The sequence below is a fragment of the Bos grunniens genome, chromosome 4 (genome assembly GCF_055505025.1).
Source record: "Bos grunniens cultivar Pamir isolate PY7600 chromosome 4, Bosgru_T2T1.0, whole genome shotgun sequence".
Taxonomy (NCBI): domain Eukaryota; kingdom Metazoa; phylum Chordata; class Mammalia; order Artiodactyla; family Bovidae; genus Bos; species Bos grunniens.
Genome location: NC_141168.1, coordinates 43,685,001 through 43,705,621, shown reverse-complemented (window position 1 = coordinate 43,705,621; position 20,621 = coordinate 43,685,001). Strand labels below are relative to the sequence as shown.

At 55.6% G+C, this 20,621-nt stretch overlaps 2 protein-coding genes and 2 non-coding genes across 8 annotated transcripts in view; all 4 read left to right on the top strand.

The window, feature by feature from the left end:
* The first annotated feature begins 469 nt into the window (after positions 1-469).
* TBRG4 (transforming growth factor beta regulator 4) lies at positions 470-9,628 on the top strand. 5 transcript variants are annotated; one of them, XR_015162331.1, is made up of 12 exons: positions 470-568; positions 2,108-2,572; positions 4,300-4,623; positions 5,228-5,399; positions 5,677-5,834; positions 6,431-6,541; positions 7,503-7,647; positions 7,844-7,892; positions 8,002-8,247; positions 8,377-8,488; positions 8,603-8,717; positions 9,325-9,628. XR_015162331.1 is itself a non-coding variant. In XM_086396154.1 (11 exons), the coding sequence occupies exons 2-11, from the start codon at positions 2,159-2,161 to the stop codon at positions 9,424-9,426; spliced, it is 1,899 nt and encodes a 632-aa protein (XP_086252280.1). In that variant the 5' UTR covers positions 470-568; positions 2,108-2,158; the 3' UTR covers positions 9,427-9,628. The 5 variants fall into 5 exon arrangements, 2 of the variants coding, with proteins under 2 accessions (XP_086252280.1, XP_086252281.1); XR_015162332.1 differs by having other exon boundaries at positions 470-800; XM_086396154.1 differs by lacking the exon at positions 7,844-7,892.
* Positions 4,925-5,060, top strand: LOC147374023 (small nucleolar RNA SNORA5). The gene has a single exon (XR_015163314.1). It is a non-coding gene; the product is annotated as a small nucleolar RNA SNORA5 (small nucleolar RNA).
* On the top strand, positions 5,448-5,582 carry LOC147374022 (small nucleolar RNA SNORA5). Its single transcript, XR_015163313.1, has one exon. It is a non-coding gene; the product is annotated as a small nucleolar RNA SNORA5 (small nucleolar RNA).
* Positions 9,629-14,966: 5,338 nt separating the features above from the next.
* The window catches only part of NACAD (NAC alpha domain containing), an 11,233-nt gene continuing 5,578 nt past the window's right edge, over positions 14,967-20,621 (top strand). Inside the window, exons 1-2 of the mRNA XM_086396153.1 lie at positions 14,967-15,528; positions 17,642-20,621. The exon at positions 17,642-20,621 is cut by the window's right edge and continues 4,004 nt beyond it. Of these exons, the coding sequence (XP_086252279.1) occupies positions 15,462-15,528; positions 17,642-20,621 (3,047 nt within the window). The 5' untranslated portion in view covers positions 14,967-15,461. The remainder of the gene's footprint in view (positions 15,529-17,641) is intronic.

Below are 20,621 nucleotides of genomic sequence, written 5' to 3'. Positions count from 1 at the left end.
CTAGACACTTTTCTGTTTTTTCTCCCTTCCATTTTTTCCTAAATCGCTCAACACATCTAATTCACTTCCCACCACCTGCTGCTGCTGCTGCTAAGTCGCTTCAGTCGTGTCCGACTCTGTGAGACCCCATAGACAGCAGCCCACCAGGCTCCCCCGTCCCTGGGTTTCTCCAGGCAAGAACACTGGAGTGGGTTGCCATTTCCTTCTCCAATGCATGAAAGTGAAAAGTGAAAATGAAGTCGTTCAGTCATGTCCGACTCTTCGCGACCCCATGGACTGCAGCCCACCAGGCTCCTCCGTCCATGGGATTTTCTAGGCAAAAGTACTGGAGTGGGGTGCCATTGCCTTCTCCGTACCACCACCTAGTTCCCGATCTCAGCAAAGATGGCACCCGGCCGGATATAGGAACCGGCAATGACTTCCGGCCGGGCGGCAGGCGGCGAGCCTCGCTTCCTGCGGCGCTCCAAGTGACGTAAACGAGCGCGCCGCGCAGCGTGGACCGAGGTCTGTACTGGGGCGCATGGAGGTCAGCGGCGGAGCTCGCGGTAGCGGCGGCGGCGGGGGCGCCGTACGTATCGGGACCAGGGGAGAAAGGGGGTCCTGAAAACCTGGGGTCATGGCTGAGAGAGGAGACCTGGAGCGCGCACTGGGACGCAGTGGATCGGGGTGGGTGGCAGGGGCCGGGGCCGGTGTAAAGCACTGCCCGCTCGTGCGCACGCGCCCCTTTTCTGAGGTCCCGCGTGACAGCCTACGATCCCCGCGCTGACCCTCGGCGCGGTCGCTGCGTGCTCTTTGTAAAGGTGATTCTCTTTTCTGCGTATGAGGGCCGAACTTCCGGGTTGGTGTTAAGGATCCTTAAGTCCATTTGAGTTGAACTCGTTTCCTCACTAGCTCGTAGGACTGTCTTTAGTAGGGATCGTTTCCAGTGCTTCCCCGCTGCTGGGGCTTTGTGGATGTATGTGGATGTTGCCCTTGGGCCAGTATTTCTCCTTCCTGAGCCTCTTGTTTTGTGTACAGTGAGTCTAAACTTTTTACAGCTGCAACAATCAGCTCATGTTAAAATGTTCCGGACCAAGTTCTGGGAAATCTAAGGTCAAACACGCTCTCTGCTTTGGCAGAAGGGAGCCCGGGTTAACCTTTTATCGTGTGCCGATGGTCTGCCTTCCCTAGGTCGTTTAATCACGCTAGTGCGCGAGACAGAGTTGTTAAAAAGCAGTAGCATCGGGTATGTAACATTTTGGGAGGAGGTAATGTTTTATCTGAGTGAGGAAAGATGGAGGGTGATTTCCTGAGCCCTATGATGGCGGGTAAAAAAAAATGAGCCAGCAGGCCTTCCCCTGCCCTGCCCTGCCCAGGTGTAATGAAAGTGCAAGGCCTTTGAGAAGGCCTGGAGAATAAGGGAGTGTGCTCCAGGGAGGAAGAAAAGGTAAAACTGGGAAAATAATTCCGCGCCATGTTGTGAACTGCTTTTTATGATTGGTTCAGGGATTTTGCTCTCAGAAGGGGTGTATGTGTGTTTAGTAGGTTAGTGATGTAATAGTGCGAGTTGGTTTGGGAAGGCTCACTCACATAAAGTTATTAAAAATACATCCACAGAAGCTGTGGGATGTATATACGGATTATATATCCAGGGTTTTCTAGGAGTAGTCTAATTTAAAATATTCTGTCTCATTTTCTCTGTAAGCCAATAATTTTTTAATCCTGGGTACTTTTAAAACTTAAAAGGGAGTTGGGGGGAGTGGGTGGAATGCTATTCAAACCCTGCTTGCAGAAACTCCTACTCAAGAGGTCTTGGACCAGGCTGGGGTTCTGAAGTGTTGAACCATTCCAAGGTAATTCCACAACCAGGACTAGAAGCCCTCCAGCCCAGACTGTAATGCTCCTGAGTTTCAGTATTGGGTTACATTCTGTACTGAAACAAAAGCCCTCTGAGATTTTTGCTTCAGAACACGCCTTTGCCTATGGGTGGTCAGTCAGAAAGGAGGAGTTTGGGCTGCCCTATGGAGAATGTGGCTGTGGCTTCCTTGGTTTGTCAGGTTCTTCTGTTGTGTTTGTGAACCAGGAACTGCCCCTGCACCACCCCTTTCTCTCTCCTTTTTCTCTTCAGGGCTCTGGAGTCACTTGCTAGGAGGCTCCCCTCCCCGCTGCTCGGGCCACCATGGCCACTCGGCTGGTGAGGCGATGCACATGCCTCCTAAGGGAGGCCGCCCGCCTGGCCCCTGCTGTGTCCCCCGTCGGCCAGCTGAGACTCCCCCAGGGAACCCAGAAGCCGCTGACTTCCTCAGCTACCTCGCCCAGCTCCCGCCTCCCAGGTCTCTTGTCAGAGTTTGTGGAGAAGGAACAGGTGTTTACTCCCTATACTGGGCGCCAGGAGGTGGAGCAGCTCATTGAGAAGGCCACCCAGCCTGAGGAGCTCCTGGAGCTCCTGGGCAGTGGTCACTGTCTGCAGCAGAACCATGCCGCCCTCGCGCTTATCCAGCTCTCTCGCCTGCTCTCTGAAAAGCCAAAAGACAAAGCCGCGCTCATACAGGATGCTCGCTTTTGGCAACTTCTCCATCTTGTCAACAGCCAGGTGGGTTCTGGAGCCTTTTCTGTAGGTTCGGCAAGCAGAACGTAGCAGAGGCCACGGAATCCAAAGGATCCAGTCACTTTCCCAGTATAGACAGAAACTCTGCTGTGTGCTTCGTCCATCCACATCCTGTGCTGTTTTTTCATTTTATAGATTCCAGAATACTGTAATGTGCTTTCACTTCTGTTAATCCTCCTGACAGCTCTGTTAGGTGCATATTGCTGTCCTCATCTTACAGGCATCCCAGACACAGTAAATGCAAACAAAAGGATTGAGCCTGGTTTTTCTCAGTGCATCGGGGGCCTCCCCCTCACCGTGCAGTCTTGACTGATGTGGCCCCTCCTCTGTGTCTGGCTGACAGGGGACACACTCTTGAAACTGGAGGAGATGAAGGGTGACTAGGAGAGTCTCAGAAACTTGAACTGACCATGGGTGTTATCCCAGCCAGTCAGATCCTTAGAGGAGAAACATGGAGAGAAGGGACTTGTGTGTGGCAGGGGTGGGTGCAGGAAGAACTCAACCCAGTTCCTGTTCAGCGTGAAGAAGGACTCCATGCAGACTTCAGGCACCCTGGGGTCTGCTGGAACCAAAGGGCCTGTGACACAGAAGAGAGGTACAGACCCTCACCCCGGCTGCTCTGGAAAGGCAAGGCCATGTCCGCTTGTCAGGGATGATGAGGAGACTCACAGCTCAAGGGAGGGGTTGAGTTAAATGAGTTTTTTCAGCTGCAGGTTATGAGAGTATAGTAGATGTAGAAATAGAGTAATATTGGAAACCATTCACAGATAGTAAGAGAAGTATTGTTTCATGGAAGTTTTTGTCTTCAGTTGAAAGACACATCTGTACTGTGAGCCCGTGTGTTGGGGTCATGGTACAGATTTTTTTCTTACTGAGAATAGAGCTCATATAAAATTATCTTAATTAGATCCCTTCTTGTTCTAAGACTATCATTCTACTCATTATTTATTAAACCTTTTACCCAAAAGCTTTAGAGACAGACTAAACATATTGTCTGGAGAAGGAAATGGGAACCCATTCCAGTGTTCTTGCCTGGAGAATCCCAGGGACAGGTGAGCCTGCTGTGCTGCCGTCTCTGGGGTCGCACAGAGTCGGACACGACTGAAGCGACTTAGCTGCAGTAGCAGCAAACATATTGTAGCAAAATTACAAGCCAATAATGAACCAGGATTTAGAAATATAAACTGTTCAAGCTTTCTTTTAAAGAGCCCTACTGTCTGGGAATTCTGCAGAAGCAGCAGAAGTCACTGAAGGCTCATGTGATGCTGAGATCAAACTCATACTTTTTTCCCCCCGCACCTTGGCTTTTAGGATTGTTGATCCCCCACCAGGGATTGGACCCAGGACCCAGGCAGTAAAAGCCTGGAGTCCTAACCACTGTCCTGCCGGGGAATCCCCCATACTTTTCTCCTTCTGCCCAGCCCTTCACACAGCTGCTTTTCTGTTTGCCCCTCACCTCGTGTGTATGATTTCAGTTCCCTTTCTTGGCAATGCAGCCCCATTTCACAGAAGAGTCTGGAGACTAAAAGAGTTAACAGTTAACAGCAGTTAAGAGTTAACAGAGTTAAGGCAGAGTTAACAGCCTTAGCATAGCAGACAGCAGAGCCATTCTCATTTACCACATACTGCCTTCCCTGAGGGTCAGGATCAATAAGGTCCCAGGTGTGACTTTGCCTCTGTGTCTCTCCCGCCCCGCCCCACCCCCCACCTAGATAACTGTAGTCTGGCATGGGACCCTCGTGAAGCTGCTCCGGAGCCTCTACACACTGGGGCTCCCCGCCACCTCCAAGGACCTGCGGTCTGTGGAGCAGGAGGTTCGCTGGCGCATGCGCAGGCTCAAGTACAAGCATCTGGCCTTCCTGGCCGAGTCCAGCGCCACCTACATGCAGGAGCAGGGCTCCCGGGAGCTGCTGGCTGAGTTGCTTGTGCACCTTGAGCGGCGCTGGGCAGAAATTGAAGACAGACGCATGGTGGTGGCCATGATGATGAAAACTGGGCACCTTTCGGAGTCTCTGATGAACCGCCTGGAGGACAAGGTACTAAGGGACAAGAGCCTTGTGGCTTCTGTCCATAGTCCGGGGCATGGCACTGGCAGGACTGGCACTTCAGGTAGCTGCAGGCAGTACTTTGTGCCCACTGGTTCCTTCAAGGATCCAGGGGGTTGCAGAGCCTGAACAAAATTGGAGTTCCTCCAAAATTGCATCTTGAACGTGACCTGGAAACAGCACGGCCAGCAGCTCCTGAAGTGTGGCCTTCGCTGCCCCACTGGCTCAGCGTTAGTTAGTGCTTCCTAGAGACATCACGCCTGCCGCCCCTGCTCTACCCCTGCCTCAGTCCTGCAGTCAAGTCAAATTCAGCCCTGTTCCCGTGGTAGCAGGGGCTGGCCCGGATGACTGCCACAGCAAACTCCGCAGCTCATGGGCCCTGGGTCCCCTGCCCTGGGACCTGGGGATAAGTTTGGCTTCGGACATGGTATGCCCGGTCTAGGGACTCGCTGGGGTGGGAACAGAGGCAGGCCCTGCCCAGATGGGACATATGTTTAGTAAGCTCAGGCCTAGTTGCTGTCTCACAGGGCCTGCACTGCATGGGACCCCTGGCCCTCGGGCCATCAAGCTGACCCCTGCGGGCTGTGGTTGACAGTGCCTGGAGCTGGTGGAGCAGTTTGGCCCTGAGGAGCTGCGGAAGGTGCTGGTGACGTTGGCAGCTCAGAACCGGAGATCAGTGCCCTTGCTGCGGGCCATCTCTTACCACCTGGTCCAGAAGCCCTTCCCCCTGACTAAAAGCATCCTCCTGGACCTGGCCTATGCCTATGGTGAGCCCTGTGCACGGGGAGTGAGGCTGGGAGGGGGAGGGTTCTGGCTGCAGCTGTGTCAAATTCACTGCCTACCTCACCCATGGCAGGCACTGGCCCAAAAGGCTGCTACAGAAATACTGTGACTCATGGGCCCTGATCCTCTGTGCTAGGCCTCAGGGATAAATTTGGTTACAGACACCAAGCTCTTACTCCTTAAGACCGGGGTGGGTGGTGGGGTGGCCCTGAGGGCGGCCTGCCACTTCTCACCAGTTAAATCTCAGGCTCTGTCCCCAAGGCAAACTCGGCTTCCACCAGACCCAGGTGTTCCAGCGCCTGGCAGCCGATTTGCTGCCCCACACGCCAAGCATGACGTCCAGCGAGGTAGCCCGCTGCACCAAGTCCTTCGCCTTCCTTAAGTGGCTCAACCTGCCCCTGTTTGAGGCCTTCGTCCAGGTGAGCTGGGGCACAGGCATGAGGCCTGGGTTCTGAGGGCCCTCTTTGCCTGACCCCCTGCTTAGGCACACTCCATGGGCATTTCAGACGGGAGGCCCGGCCAGTCTAGAACACTTGCTAGTGGCAGATAATGGAGTCCTTACTCCAGTTTCTTTGGAGAGAAGCAGTATGACTCAGTTGTGAAAGAAAGCATAGTTGAAACCCTTTCATTCTCTCACCAAACTTTGTAGGTGACAGACTGTGTGTGTCTTTGGGTGACTGTGCAGGGAGCTAGGCCTAGAATCCACTCAAAACTCTCCCTAAACTTCCAAGAGCTGCAAAATGGGAGTTGTGAAGAAAGAGGATGTTTGCGTTGAGGTTTAGGTGCAGCAGGTTGCAGCTGTGTCTATAGGCTGAAGAGTATCTGAAGCTGTTGTCAGGGGCCTTTTGTGTGTGTATGATTGCCCTGTGGCAATGGACAGGGGCTAGCCCTCTGCCCATCGCCCTGTGTAAATTACCCCTTTGGGCTGGGAGCTCATGGGTTCTGGGGGAGGGCCAGGTCTGCGTACCACCGGGCCCCTCTCATCCTGCCTTTCTGTCCTCCCTGATCGGCCTAGCATGTCCTGGACAGAGCCCAGAGCATCACTCTGCCACACCTGTGCAACATGCTCCTGGCTTTTGCCCGTGTGAACTTCCGCCCGGAACGGGAGGATCCATTCTTCAGCCTGGTACAGTCTTCACACCCTCCACTGCTATGCTTGGAGCAGCTTGGGACTGAGAAGGAGGGAGGGAAGAGACCGGATTTGTACTGAGGAGCCCTAGGTGGGGAGGCAGAAATGAAGAAAGCCTGGTGGGAGTGTGGAAGGAGCCAGCTGGAGCCGTACATCCCAGGGGTTGTCTGGGGACAGGCGAGAGCCAGCATGGCAGCCAAGGACCAGGAAGGCATCCAGTGGCTCACTGGCAGTGGGGCTGGAGGACCCCTGTTCTTACTTCCTATGTGTGTGTTAGTCCCTCAGTCATGTCCAGCTCTTTGTGACCCCATAGACTGTAGCCCACAAGGCTTCTCTGTCCATGAAATTCTCCAGGCAAGAATACTAGAATGGGTTACCATGCCCTTCTCAAGGGAATTTTCCCGACCCAGGGGTCAAACCTGGATCTCCCACATTGTGATCAGATTTACTGGTTGAGCCACCAGGGAAGCTTTGAGCTATCTTACTTCCTGGTGTTCTCTTAATGCCCTGTTGGGACTCAGAGACTCAATCCAGTTGCCAGGGTGAGAGCCTCCTATGAATGAAGTGGGTATGACCCCGGCCCCCACAGTGGGTGTTCCCCCAGCCGGCCAGCTGCTTCCCTTTTCATAATCTCCAGCTCTTGGGGCCAGAAACACCTCCCCTGTGCTGGTGGCACGGTTTTGTGCATAGGTTCTTGCTAGTGGGTGGGAGGAGGGGGCAGTAGGGGTAGCCCAGCTGCTGTCCAGATTGGGCCTAAGGGAAGAGGAGGGTTTCTGGTACCTGCCACCAAGGGTCCCCCAAACCTGACCAAGGGTGCCTCGGCCAAGGTTATTCGCCTCACCCCCTTGGGCCTCAGCACGTCCAGGTCAATAGGGCCACTCCAGCTGCTGCCCGCCCAGGGATGCCTGCGGCCACTGAGCAGAACCTGCTTTCCCCACCCTGCACTGTTCTTGCCCAGGTGCATGAGAAGCTGGGGTCAGAGCTGGTGGGCCTGGAGCCAGCCCTGCAGGTGGACGTGGTGTGGGCCCTGTGTGTGCTGCAGCAGGTGCGGGAGGCCGAGCTACAAGCTGTGCTCCGCCCTGAATTTCACACCCAGTTTCTAGGTGAGCGGTGGGGGGACATCCCTCCCTCTCCTGAGTGATGGCGAGCCCGCCGTGTGTGCCCCCTCCCCCACCTCACCCAGGGACCACTGCAGCTGGGATGGCTGCCTGGTTGTCAGCCTTGGGCTCCACTCAGCACTGGGGAGATGGGGCAGGCCAGGGCGCACCCAGCATCTGCTCCTTCTCTGTCCACTCCTAGTGGGTGACCGGCAGACCCTCTTTCTGCTGCTCCTGACCCAGAGTCCAGGGTGAGACTTGGGTGTGGGGGAGGGTGCTGCCGACTCTCCCACCTGGCGCCTGTGTCCCTCCATCCCGGTCCTCCTGAGCCTCTTTTCTCACTCCATCGTCTCCCCTTAGGTGGCAAGTCCCCAAAGGATCAAAGCACCTTCCAGAAGCTGCTGCATATCAATGCCACTGCCCAGCTGGAGCACCCTGAGTACACGGGACCCCTTCTGCCTACCTCAGCCTTGGTCCCCAGCCCCTCAGCCCTTGAACAGAAGATGACCCCATTGCAGAAGGAGCTGCAGGAGACGTTGAAGGGGCTGCTGGGGAGTGCCGACAAGGGCAGCTTCATGGTGGCCACGCAGTATGGCTGGGTTCTGGGTGAGGACCCATCGTCCCCTTCCTTCCCCACAGTCCCATCTGGTCATCCATCGTAAGGGCAGGGGCTGTGAGCCCCGTTGATCTCTGAGGGATAGTCCCCACCACATTTTCATTCTTTGCCCTCCTCAGATGCTGAGGTACTGCTCGACACCGAGAGCCAACTCCTGCCCCTGAGGGACTTTGTGGCACCCCATCTCACGCCCCCCTCTGGCAGCCAGCCACTCCCCCCTAGGGCCAAGAGGTAGGTGGCCACACCACCCTTGGGGGCCGTGTGCATTTGGTTCTGAAATTCCTTCTTCCCTCTGAGGGCCTGAGGGAGCTGTCACCATCCACAGCACCCCGTCTGCCCCTCCAGGCTAGCCTTCCTTCGCTGGGAGTTCCCCAACTTCAACAGCCGAAGCAAAGACCTGCTGGGGCGCTTCATACTGGCCCGGCGCCACCTGCTGGCCGCTGGCTTCCTGCTGGTCGACGTGAGTATCTGCTAGACCCAGCTGGCCGATGGGAGCCAGTGTCGGACCCTAGCTCTTGAGGTCACCTGTGTTGGGGTTCCCCCTTCACACATGAGAAAATAGGAACTTAGAAGGGTGTTAGATTTCTCCCAACGTCACACAGCTTTTAAGTATCTGATGCTGTTCGCATCTCCACAGCCAGGGTTTCTGAGAGGAAGAGGTAAGACAAACCGGGTGCCCAGGGCCTTGTGCTGGCCTGCGCCTCCCGTGGGGCTCTGTGCTGAGCGCCGGCCCCAGGCCTGGCCCCAGGTTCTCACCGTGGAGACATCTGCACCAGAGAGCAGGCTCTCCTGTATGGGGCCAGAAAATACACAAGTGACTCAATTTTGAGTGTTCTATTTTGCTTTTGATACGGCTTTTAAAATCTTGAAGCCACTCTTGGTCCCATTTATTCATGGGCCTTTGCAGCTCTGAGCACGGACCAAGTGGGGGTCTCTTTCCCACCCATTCTGCTCTAGCTCTATAGGCGTCTTCCTTCAGGATTTGGGGGCCAGGGACGTGATGTGCAGGGCGGGGGGCATGACAGGGATCTGCACCTGCCCTGACTCATTTCCACTGCCTCCTCCAGGTCCCATACTATGAGTGGATGGAACTCAAGTCTGAATGGCAGAAGAGCGCCTATCTCAAGGACAAGATGCGCAAAGCAGTGGCAGAGGAGCTGGCCAAATGACCTGTCCCATAGCAAGGACTGTGTGCCCAGGGGGCCGGACTTCTCCAGAGGCCTAGCCATGGGCACTGGGTGGGCAAGACGTGGCACGCTTCAGGACAGACCTCAGTGCAGGACCTTGGCCTTGGAAGTGGGGGAGTGGGCTGGTGGCCAACGTCTCTGAGTAGCAGGTCATTCTCCCATGAGTAATAAATTCTTAATCAACTGCCCGACTATCCTGGCTTCTCTGCCACCCACAGAGGGTCCCTCTCATATACATTCGTGCACGGCTGGCCTGTTGCTCAGAAGCCTGCAGTCAGCCCCCATACGGGCTGAGTCCTGGAGTTCTGAACTCAGTCAGCGTGTGAGGACCTTCCCAGGGGAGGCCAGTTGGGTTTTCAGTGCGTGGCATCCTGGGAGGTCCCCTCCCATCCGTTGGTCTTGGGTGAGTGGGGCACCCTGACGGCCTGTGCTGCCATGTGGTATAAGTGCCAGTCCCTCAGGAGGCGCTGGCTCTGAGAAAAAGAAAGGAGTGTACTTGACTGACACTGCAGGGCCAGAAGAGACCCCTTGCTGTCACCAGAGTGCCATGGTGGTGTGCTGCTGCCTTGGTAACCATCTGCCTGAGGATCCCAGAGCCCCCTTCACCACGTCAGCAGCAGCGCCACCAGGACTTCCCCGGCAGTGTAGGGGTTAGGACTCCTTGCTTCCACCGCTGGGGGCCTAGGTTCAGTCCCTGGTCGGGGAACTAAGATCCTACAAGCCGAGTACCAAGGCCCAAGAAAGGCTTTCTAGCTTCTAGTCCATCACAAGAGACTTTGTTGTGGAGCTGAGCAGAAAGGGGCCATCTGGCTTCTCTGGGCCCCCCTCTCAACTGATCCCCACTCCCTCTAAAGTGGTTCCTCAGGAAGCGAGTCACACAAGCTTTGGGTTAGAGGAGGAGCTGTAGAGCAGCAGCTCTGAGGATGTGGGTGCTTGGCACTCGGCACAGGCTGGCTGAGGTTCTTGCCCAGAGAACAAAACAGCCAAGATGGCTTTTTGAAGCTGGTGACTCAGAGCCCAGACAAGGTGAGGGAGTGGGGAAGAGTGTGCCAAAGTGAAGGGCCAGCATGGACAAGCATCAGGGGTGCTGAGCCAGGTTCGGGAGCCTCTGGGAGCACCCACAAAGGAAAGCTCGTGTTCACCATTCAGGATCTGTGGCTTGTAGTTGAGATACTTTGACAGATTACCCCCGCAGCTGAAAGAAGTTACACAGTGTCCCCTGTGCCCTCTATCAGTTGCCTCAAAGGTGATGGGCACGTGTCACACCAGGATACTGACAAGAACGTGCCCATGCGCAGGACACTTGAGTCACCATCAGGACACCTCATGTTGCCCTGTATGTTCATGCCTACCCCCTTGGCCTTGAGCCAACCGGCAGCTACCAACACATCCTCCATTTCTATTTTGTTACTTGGAGAATGTTCCATACAGGAATGATGCAGTATATGAAGCTTGGAAATTGGGTTTCTTCACAGGCACAGTTCTCTGGAGTTTGATCCAGTAGGTCCTTGTTATTGCTGTTAGACTGTGGTTCAGTCCCACGTGTGGGTGTTTGTGTAAACCCAAGTTTTCATTTCTCTGGGATAAGTGCTTGTGAGTACAGCTGCTGGGTCATACGGGATTTATATGCTGTTTGAGAAACTGCCACCGGTTTCCCAAAGGTGCTATGCCTTGTTATATTCCCACCAGCAGTGTGGGAAGCAGTGAAGTTCACATCCCAGCCGGCCTATGGTGTTCTCAAGGATTCCCAGAGCAGTTCTGATGGGTGTGGAGTCATCTTTTCACTTGCATTTGCCTAAAGGCTAGGGATGTGGAACACTTAACCTGACTTCTAGTCATCTTGGTGGGTATGAGGTGGTATCACTGTGGCTTTGATTTTCATTTTTCCATGATGACTAATGGTGTCTTTTCATGTGCTTATGGCCTATTTACATGTAATTTTTGGAGACATACCTGTTCAGACTCTTTGTCCAGTTTTTAACTAGTCTGTCTTACCAAGTTGTAAGAGTTCTTTATATATTTAGAAGCAAACAAACAAACAAAAAATAGAAACAAGTCTCTTATCAGATAGAGGACTTGCAAATACTTTCTCCCATTTTGTGGACTATATTTCCACTTTTTTTAAGAAGTTGAATATTTTATTATTAAATTGTTTATTCTCCTGCAAGGCTGTTGCTTCACTGTATAAAAATAGCACCAGCAAACACAGTGTATTGCAAAATTAAGATAGTAATATTCTTCACTGGACACTATACAACTAACAAACTTTTCTCCACTGGCAGTTATTTCTAGTGGAAAGATAATTTTGACCCAAATCCAAGGATAGCTGTAAGCAAGTTACAAGTCATATAAGGTTTAAGATAACCATGTTATCCTTGAATTACATAATTTTTGTAATTAGTTTTACCAGAGATAATTTCAGGAATTCTGAATATTATAACTGGAGCCTAGCCGTGTCCTTTGAAACACAAAAAGTTCCAAATTTGGGTGAAAGAGATTGTCCGAAATTGATGTTAATTCTACTTTAAATGAGAATTAACTACTCATTTAAACATGAGTTTAAGCAAGCTTCATGAGTTGGTGATGGACAGGGAAGTCTGGCGTGCTACAATCCATGGGGTTGCAAACAGACATGACTGACTGAACTGAACTACTTTACTTCATCGAACTCAAAACTATCTGGGCCTGAAGATTTCTTGGGGGAAGCTTTTTTTAAGCTACAGATTCAGTTTCATGGTTTTAGGACTATTTCATCTTGTTTGAATTTTTGGTAGATTTTAATTTTCAAGTAATTGTCCATTTCTTCAAAGCTGTTGAATTTATGAGCATTAAGTTGTTTGTAGCATTCCTTTAGTATCCTTGTAATGTCTTCAGGCTCAAGTGTTAGCCCTGTTATTAGTCAGCATTCTGCAGAGAAAGAACCAGCAGAAAATGAGAGATTTATTACAGGAATTGGCTCTGCAGTTACAGAGACCAAGGAGTTCCACAATTTGCTGTTCTCAAGGTGGAGAACCAGGAAAGCCATAGCCACTGGTGTAAATTCAGTTCAAGTGCAAAGACCCAAGAATGGGAAGGGGTGGCAGGTGGGGCTGTGGTGTCACTGGTGTCAGCCCTAGAGGCCAAAGACTGGAGAACCAGGAGCTCCCATGTTCAAGGGTCAGAGGTGGACATCCCAGCTCAAGAGAGTGAATTCACACTTAGCCTTTTTGTTTTTCTCTGCCCCTACCCACCCTCCCCCCAGCAGCAGATTGGTTGATATCCACCCCGCACTGGTGAGACTGAATCTCTTCACTCAGTCTACTGAGTCATGCTCGTCTCCAGAGATGCCCTTGCACACACACCCAGAAACATCATTTAATCCACTATCTGGGCATCCCTAAGCCCAGCCAAGCTGACACATAAAATTAACCATCATAGCCCCTGTGGCATACTGGTCATTTGTGTCATCTCTATTTTTGTCCATCTTGCAATTTTACTGATTTCTCAAAGAACTATTATTTTTTTTTTGTTTCATTGATTTCTTCCGCTGTTTTCCTGTTTTCTGTTTCATTGATTTCTGCTCTTGGCTCTATTTCCTTCTTACTGCTGAGTATAGTTGATTTTGTCCTTTTCCTAGTTTCCTGAGGTAGGAACTTCGATGATCGATTTGAGTCCTTTCTTCTCTTCCAACGTGCTGTAAATATCCCTCAGCATTTCTACCTGCAGACCACATAATTTAATGTCTTTATTTTCATTCACTTCAGTTCTGTGTTTCTTAACATTTTTCTTATTCTCGTTGTAATTTTCCTTATTGTTGGGTTCGTCCCTGATTTTCCTGGTATGATGGGTGGTTTTTTTTAAAAAACACATACCCCAGATAGGCTGTCATGTTCAAATTTTAGCAGGCAGTCAGCCTGTTTGGGTTCAGGCTGCAGTCCTGGGCCACATGGCCTGTGGTTCTCATGACTCACAGCACTGTGTTGGTCTCCTGCCACTGGGCTCTCTGCTGGTGCTCTTGAATGGATATGAGGCACTTCCTGCTCTGGACCATCCTGTGCCCTTGTGGGGGGTCGGGGTGGGGTGGGGAACCCAGCTTACTGGGCTGAAAACCTGCTGTGGTGCGATTTCCTTTGCCAGTGGCCCCCACCCTCCAGAGACTCGGGTGGGGGGCAAGAGCTAGAGAGGGGGTGCATGAGGTGGGGAGGAATGGCTTCCCTTGGCCCCTTATCAGGAGGCTTCCCCTTGATTTTCAGTATCAGTTCTGCCACACTCCCTAGAGTTGTCACAGGCTCCAGTTCATATGAGGGTGAATGCCTGGTCCTCCCAGTATGTAGTAGCTGGTGGTGACAGGAAATGCCAGGCTTGGGTCCCCTTCTGTTGAGTAGGCTGCTCTGCTGTTCCTCCAATCCTGGGGTCCCTCCCCAGCTCACCTTTCTCTTTTTGTCTTAGTTCAGTTCTGGTGGTCTCTAATTTACCACATCTTTATAGGAGGAGCAGAGAGACAAACTTGTGTCATCCTGTCCAAAGAGGAAGCTACTCAGGCACTGATGAAAGCCTTTTGTTTTCTGGAATGTCAGTGGTGTTGGCCAGGTGGTAGAGGTTGGCAGAACGGTGAAGACTTATGAAGGACTCAGCTAAGGCGATGAGAGAAAGGCCATAGGAAGAAGCAAGTTTTTTTTGTTGTTGTTGGTCATGACACAGCTTGTGAGATCTTAGTTCCCCCACAAGGGATTGAACCTGGGCCACAGCAGTGAAAGCACTGAGTCCTAATCACTGGGCCACTAGGGAATTCCCTGGAGGAGGCAACTTAGAAACTCTTAGGAGGTGAGGATGAAGATGGGTGTGGAGAAAAGGGACAAAGAAGAGGAGCTCCCCATCAGTGGATAGATGGACAGATCTCCAGCGACTGAGAGGGATGCAAGATGCAGGGGTTAGATTGGAACATAATGGGTCTGGTGCCTGGTGTGTTGGGGAGATGCCCAGCAGGCAGCCCCTGGCTCCATGGGCTCCGGGGTAGAGCCAACAGAAGACTGAGGATAGAGGAGCCTCCCCCACAACAATGGCCGTTCTGATTGCCTACCCCCGCCTCCGTCTAGCTCTGGAATGGTGACAATGTTCAACTGTCTCCCAGAGCCTGGCACGGGGCGGATGTTCGGTGAATCTGAGTGCAGGAGGGCCTGTGTGGAAGCAAGCGCGCATCTCTGGAAAGCTCAGGGAGGGTTTGCAACCTTGGGGGTGTGGCAGGGAGTCTTCTGAGAATGGAGGAAGGCAAGCTTCTCCATCTTCCTTCCATTGCCCAAGAGCTGAAGGATGGGACAGCACTGAGCTGCGGGGAACCCCGGGGACCAGTCAACCCGAGGCTCCGCTGGTGCTGCTTTCCCTGATGCGCTCCTGCCTGCCGGCTCTGGTTACCATAGAGCCAGGAGGCGGTTGCCACGGAGACCGACGTGCGAGGACCGACCAATCAGTGAAGAGCTGCGGCGCCAGCTCACCTTTTGGATGGAGGCACCGGGCTAGGATGAGGACCCCTGCCCAGGCAGCTGGGAGCCGGGTGTTCGAGCAGGGGACCTGTGGCGCCGCCACCCCCAAAGCGCCGGTCCCCCAGAATCCCCAACACCCTCCCCGGTCCCGCACCCCGAATTCTGACGACCTTCTGCCTCTTCCCGACCCGACTAATGGGTGATACCTCCGACTGGCCCTGAACCCCTCTCCCGTTAGTGGAGGGGAGGAGGGGGCCCAAGGGCTGGGATGCTGCGGGAAAGGCGGGGCCGCGGACCGCGGGAGAAGAGTGCAGTCGGGGTGGGGTATGGGGAGGGAGGGAGGGAGGCTGTCCCACCCCCTGCGCTCCCGGCACACCGCAGTGCCTGGCGCGCCCGCGCAAGCTCACTAGCTCACTCGGGGCGCTGGGCGGGCGGGGCGGCGCTGACGTCACCCACTGACCCCTTTCACCCCCCGGCCGAGGGGCGGTGGCCGCGCAGGCTCCGCGGGACGGACTCACGGACAGACAGGGGACGGAAGGACGGGCGTACGGCCAGGCCATGCCCGGGGAGGCTGCCCGCGCCGAGCTGCTGCTGCCGGAGGCGGGCGGGCCGGGACCCCGCACAGGTGAGGCCGCGGCGCGCTCTCCCTCCCGCTTGCGTGTGTCTCTGCCAACCCCTCTCTTCGTCCCTTCTCGTCTCTACCCCTCTCCCTCTCCGACCCTGTCCCTCTACCAGCTCCGTCCCATTTTCTCTTCGCGACCCCCTCCCCGCCCTCTCTCTGTTCCCGTCCCTTGTCCATCCCCGCACTGTCCCCTTCCTTGGTCCCCAGTCCTCGCCCAACGTAGCCCAACCCTGGCCCCTACTTAGGACCGCAGGGAAGGGCGGGGTGGATTAGATGTCCTCCGGGAGCCAAAAGCGACTTGAAGGCGTGAGCTTCCCGGCTCCCGTGGGCGGGCGTCCCCCGCCGCGCCCCATTGTGGGGGGGGCGGGGTGGCAATGGGCCTCACGGCCCCTGCAGCGTGGGTTGTCACCTGCACCCCAGCCACTGGGGATGCAGATTCTAGGGGCGCCTGCCCTCCCCACTCCCTACCCCCCTCCACCCCCCCTATGCTTGAGAGCTGCCTCCAAGCGGCTGGCGGCTGGCGGGTGACTGGTTCTGGCTCGGAGGGAGGAACAGGGCTGGAGCTGGAGCCTGGGGAAGCCCAAGGGCTGGAAGGTGGGAGGCCCTGGGGGAGCAAGGCCTGAGGAGCATCAGCCCTGTAGTGCAAGCCCAAATCCTTGGAGAGACTTAGGGAGCAAGCGTTGGAGGGGATCTGCCTTAGGCCCAGGAAGACCAGCCAGGATGGCCACTGGGCAGGAGGTCAGCCATGTGTGGCTCCGGGAGGGCCAAGGGCACTTTGCTGTGGGTGAGAAGTCCCCTGGCGATGAAACCCATACTGGGCCCAGGGGCCTGGCCTCCCTCTGGGTTCAGTAAAGTGGGTCGGGACTGTTTCTGCTCCAACTGTTTAACAACCTTGAATGAGGCACAAAAATCTCTGACCTTTGGCTTCCCTTCCTCTGTCTTCTTGGCGCCCAACCCCACCCTCAGCCTGCCTCAGGGTCCTGGAGTCCAGTGAGGGTGCGCAGGGGTACCCTACCAGGCCAATGCCAAGAGCCTGGTCTCCAGCACCCAGCCCCGCCAGCCACACCCACCTCCAGGGTTTAGGTGTTCATCACACTCCCATAGACCCAAAGGACCCCCTTCTCAGGACCCTCTGGCCACGCCAGCACCCCAGCAGTGTGGCCCAAGGGCCCAGGGTTCTGCCACTGCTGCAGCAGATGGGCAGAGCCTGGGGAGGGGGTTGCCCTAAGCTTCACCTCCACTTTGCAGACAGAATGCTGAAGCACAGGAGATGTACTTGTGGGTGGTCATGGGTGGACGTGGAAGCCTCCAGAGAAAATGGCCAGAGCTGGGCAGCCCCTATCCACTGCCATGGGACCCACACAAATGAGCCTCAGCTCTGTGAGGGTGGCTGCTGCTGGCAACTCAGTCGGATGCACTCGGAGTCCCAAGAGCCCACAGCCCCTCAGAGCTGCTTATGGGGCAGGGCGGGGCCCCTGTGTGCTCCACCATTGGCCATCACCGTGCCAGCAGTGAGCTGGGATGTCCTGCCTGAGGACAGCACACCGTGGCCCCTGCTTTCCCTCTTGCATGTGCCAACTCTAGAAACAGGGGTGGGGCAGCGGAGCCCAGTGAGACCCTGACAGGTTGTCCTCAGGTGTAGGCAGCAAAGAAAGGAGAGAGATGAGGCAGAGAAGCAAGACTCCCACTTCACAGCAAGTGTGAGATCTGGAATGTTCCAGAGCTGAGTGGAGAGCAGGCTTCCTGCTCCCTGGGGGCCCACTGACCTAGGAGGTCATGAGCAGACCTTTCCTGGCAAACCCGGCTGAGGCGGCACAGATTACGTGCATGGAGTCAGCAAGTTAGTGTCCTAAGAGACAGGAGCTGGTCTCATCTTTAACGAGCATCTTGGAGAAAAGCCAGACCCCAAGCTGCTCGCCACGGAAGAACTCTTGGAAATCATCCCTCAGGCACAGCAATACCCTTTCCTTCTCCTGACCTCGCTTTTCAGCGGACACTCACCCTCGTGGGCCCCCACTTCTGTGCTCAATTCTTGTCTGAGAGAGGGGCAGCTGCAGCCAGGGAGCTGCCTCTCAGGGAAGATGCCTGCCCTTCTCACGCCCTTCTGTCTCCACAGATCTGTCCTGTGATGCAGCTGAGGCTACCACCCCAAAGGGGGACCGGCTGGAGCACTGTGCCCTGACATCTGGGCCCAGCACCCTGGCTCTCACGTTCCTGCACGGCAAGCCTGGTGCCCGGCCCCCACCTGAGGGAGCCAGCTGGGATGCAGGGCCGGGCCGCGCCCCCTCAGCCTGGACAGTCCAGGCAGAGGGCGGCCCCAGTCCAGGGCCTGCTGAGGTTCGGCCTACTGAAGGTCCTCTCCCAGCCTCCCTGGAGCCCCGGATTGTCATGGGCGAGGAGACATGCCAGGCAGCCCCATTGCCCAGGGCAACCATGCCGGAGCTCAGGGACTGGGAGGGTGGGCATGCTAATTTGAACCCACCCCCCGAGTTCTGTTCTCAGGGTGACCCTCCTGTGCCTTTCCCCGCCCCAGACTCTGATTCCTACTTCACGCCTCCCTCCACCCCCACCAAGACAGCCTCCACCCTGCTCCCTGGCCCCGGGCCCCACAGGGACGCCCAGGATGCCCAGGCTGAGCTGGGGGACTCGCCGCCAGCCTCACCCACTGGCTCGTACATCACGGCAGATGGGGACAGCTGGGCCTCATCCCCATCCTGCTCCCTGAGCCTGCAGGCCCTGGCCGAAGGGCTGGATGTGCCCTCTGGCTGGGGCTTTTCTCCATCTGGATCTGTGGTCGATGAGAGGGAGCTGCCCCCTGCCGGGACCCCGGACAGCTCGTCCCCAGAGTCCAGCCTCTCAGCAGACAGCAGCTCTTCCTGGGGCCAGGAGGGCCACTTCTTCGAGCTGGACTTCTTGGCCAACGACCCGATGATCCCTGCTTACCTCCTGCCCTTCCAAGGCAGCCTGATTTTCCAGGTGGAGGCGGTGGAGGTGACACCCCTGCCCCACGAGGAGGAGGAAGTGGAGGAGGAGGAGCAAGAAGAGGAGCAGGAGGTCCCCCTCCCCAGAGGGGACCTAGCCGGGGAGGGCGAGGATGATAGCACATTCGCATCCTCCCTGCAGTCACTGTCCGACCTGTCCATCACTGAGGGCGTGGACGAGGCCTTCGCCTTCCGGGATGACACCTCGGCTGCCTCCTCTGACCCCGACTCGGCATCCTACACGGGGGTGGATGATGAGAGGCTGTACAGTGGAGAGCCCCACGCACAGCCCGCCACACTGCTCCAGGACAGCCCTGGGGAGGCTGCCTCCTGGGGCCCAGAGCTCGCTCTTGGGGTGTCCAAGGGAGAGGCTGGCCAGGCTGCCAAGAATCAGGAACCCATCTCCGAGATAATGAGGGTGGGTCCCGCTGCAGCCCAGGTGTCTTCTGCTATGGCCCCTCACATTCCACAGGAATCTCTGGACCTCACTGGGGTGAGCCCTCAGGCCCAGGGAGAAGAGCCAGGCTCCACCATGGGGCCAGTACCTGTTGCCCCAATCATGTCTCAGCCCCTGCAGGAGGGAGATACTGCTACTTTAGGCCCAGAGCCCTGGATTTTGAAGAGAGAAGCAGACCTCAACTCTCTACAAACCCTGAAGGAAGACACAGGCCAGGGGTTTGCCGCTGCAACCAGCCCTGAACCCCAGCCAGAAGTGGACCCAGCAGCATTCCCACCCTTTCAGGATGCAGGTATCCCCTGGGTCCAGGAATCTGCCTCCGAGACCAGCCCTGAGCCCCAGCTGGAAGAAGAGGAGCTGACAGCATCCTCACACCTGCTCCCCTTGGTCCAGGGATCTGCCTCTGAAGCTAGCCCAGAGCCCCAGTCAGAAGAAGATCTGACAGCATCCTTACCCCTGAAGGATGAAGGTCTCCCCTTGGTCCAGGGATCTGCCTCTGAAGCTAGTCCGGAGCTCCAGTCAGAAGAAGAAGATCTGACAGCATCCTCAACCCCGCAGGATGCAGGTCTCCCCTTGGTCCAGGGATCTGCCTCTGAAGCTAGCCCGGAGCTCCAGTCAGAAGAAAAAGATCTGACAGCATCCTCAACCCCGCAGGATGCAGGTCTCCCCTTGGTCCAGGGATCTGCCTCTGAAGCTAGCCCGGAGTCCCAGTCAGAAGAAGAAGATCTGATAGCATCCTCAACCCCTCAGGATGCAGGTCTCCCCTTGGTCCAGGGATCTGCCTCTGAAGCTAGCCCGGAGTCCCAGTCAGAAGAAGATCTGACAGCATCCTCAACCCCTCAGGATGCAGGTCTCCCCTTGGTCCAGGGATCTGCCTCTGAAGCTAGCCCGGAGTCCCAGTCAGAAGAAGATCTGACAGCATCCTCAACCCCTCAGGATGCAGGTCTCCCCTTGGTCCAGGAATCTGCATCTGAGGTCAGCCCTGAGCCTCAGTCAGAAGAAGATCTAACAGCATCCTTACCCCTGAAAGATGAAAGTCTCCCCTTGGTCCAGGGATCTGCCTCTGAGGCCAGCCCAGAGCCCCAGTCAGAAGATCTGACAGCATCCTCAACCCCTCAGGATGCAGGTCTCCCCTTGGTCCAGGAATCTGCATCTGAGGTCAGCCCTGAGCCTCAGTCAGAAGAAGATCTAATAGCATCCTTACCCCTGAAAGATGAAAGTCTCCCCTTGGTCCAGGGATCTGCCTCTGAGGCCAGCCCAGAGCCCCAGTCAGAAGATCTGACAGCATCCTTACCCCTGAAGGATGAAGGTCTCCCCTTGGTCCAGGGATCTGCCTCTGAGGCCAGCCCAGAGCCCCAGTCAGAAGAGGACCTGACAGCCTCCCCACCCCTGCAGGACACAGATCTCCCCTTGGTCCAGGGATCTGTCTCTGAGGCCAGCCCTGAGCCCCAGTCAGAAGAAGATCTCACAGCCTCCCCACCCCTGCAGGATGCAGGTCTCCCCTTGGTCCAGGGATCTGCTTCCGATGCCAGCCCTGAGTCCCAGTCAGAAGATCTAAGAGCATCCTTACACCTGCAGGATGCTGGTCTCCGCTTGGTCCAGGGATCTGTCTCTGAGGTCAGCCCTGAGCCCCAATCAGAAGAAGAAGATCTCACAGC

Coding starts and splice junctions, on each gene's coding strand:
- TBRG4 (XM_086396154.1), top strand. CDS start 2,159: ATGGCCACTCGGCTGGTGAGGCGATGCACATGCCTCCTAAGGGAGGCC. Junction 5,400..5,676: donor GGACCTGGCCTATGCCTATG/GTGAGCCCTGTG, acceptor TCTGTCCCCAAG/GCAAACTCGGCTTCCACCAG. Junction 8,489..8,602: donor CTCCCCCCTAGGGCCAAGAG/GTAGGTGGCCAC, acceptor CTGCCCCTCCAG/GCTAGCCTTCCTTCGCTGGG.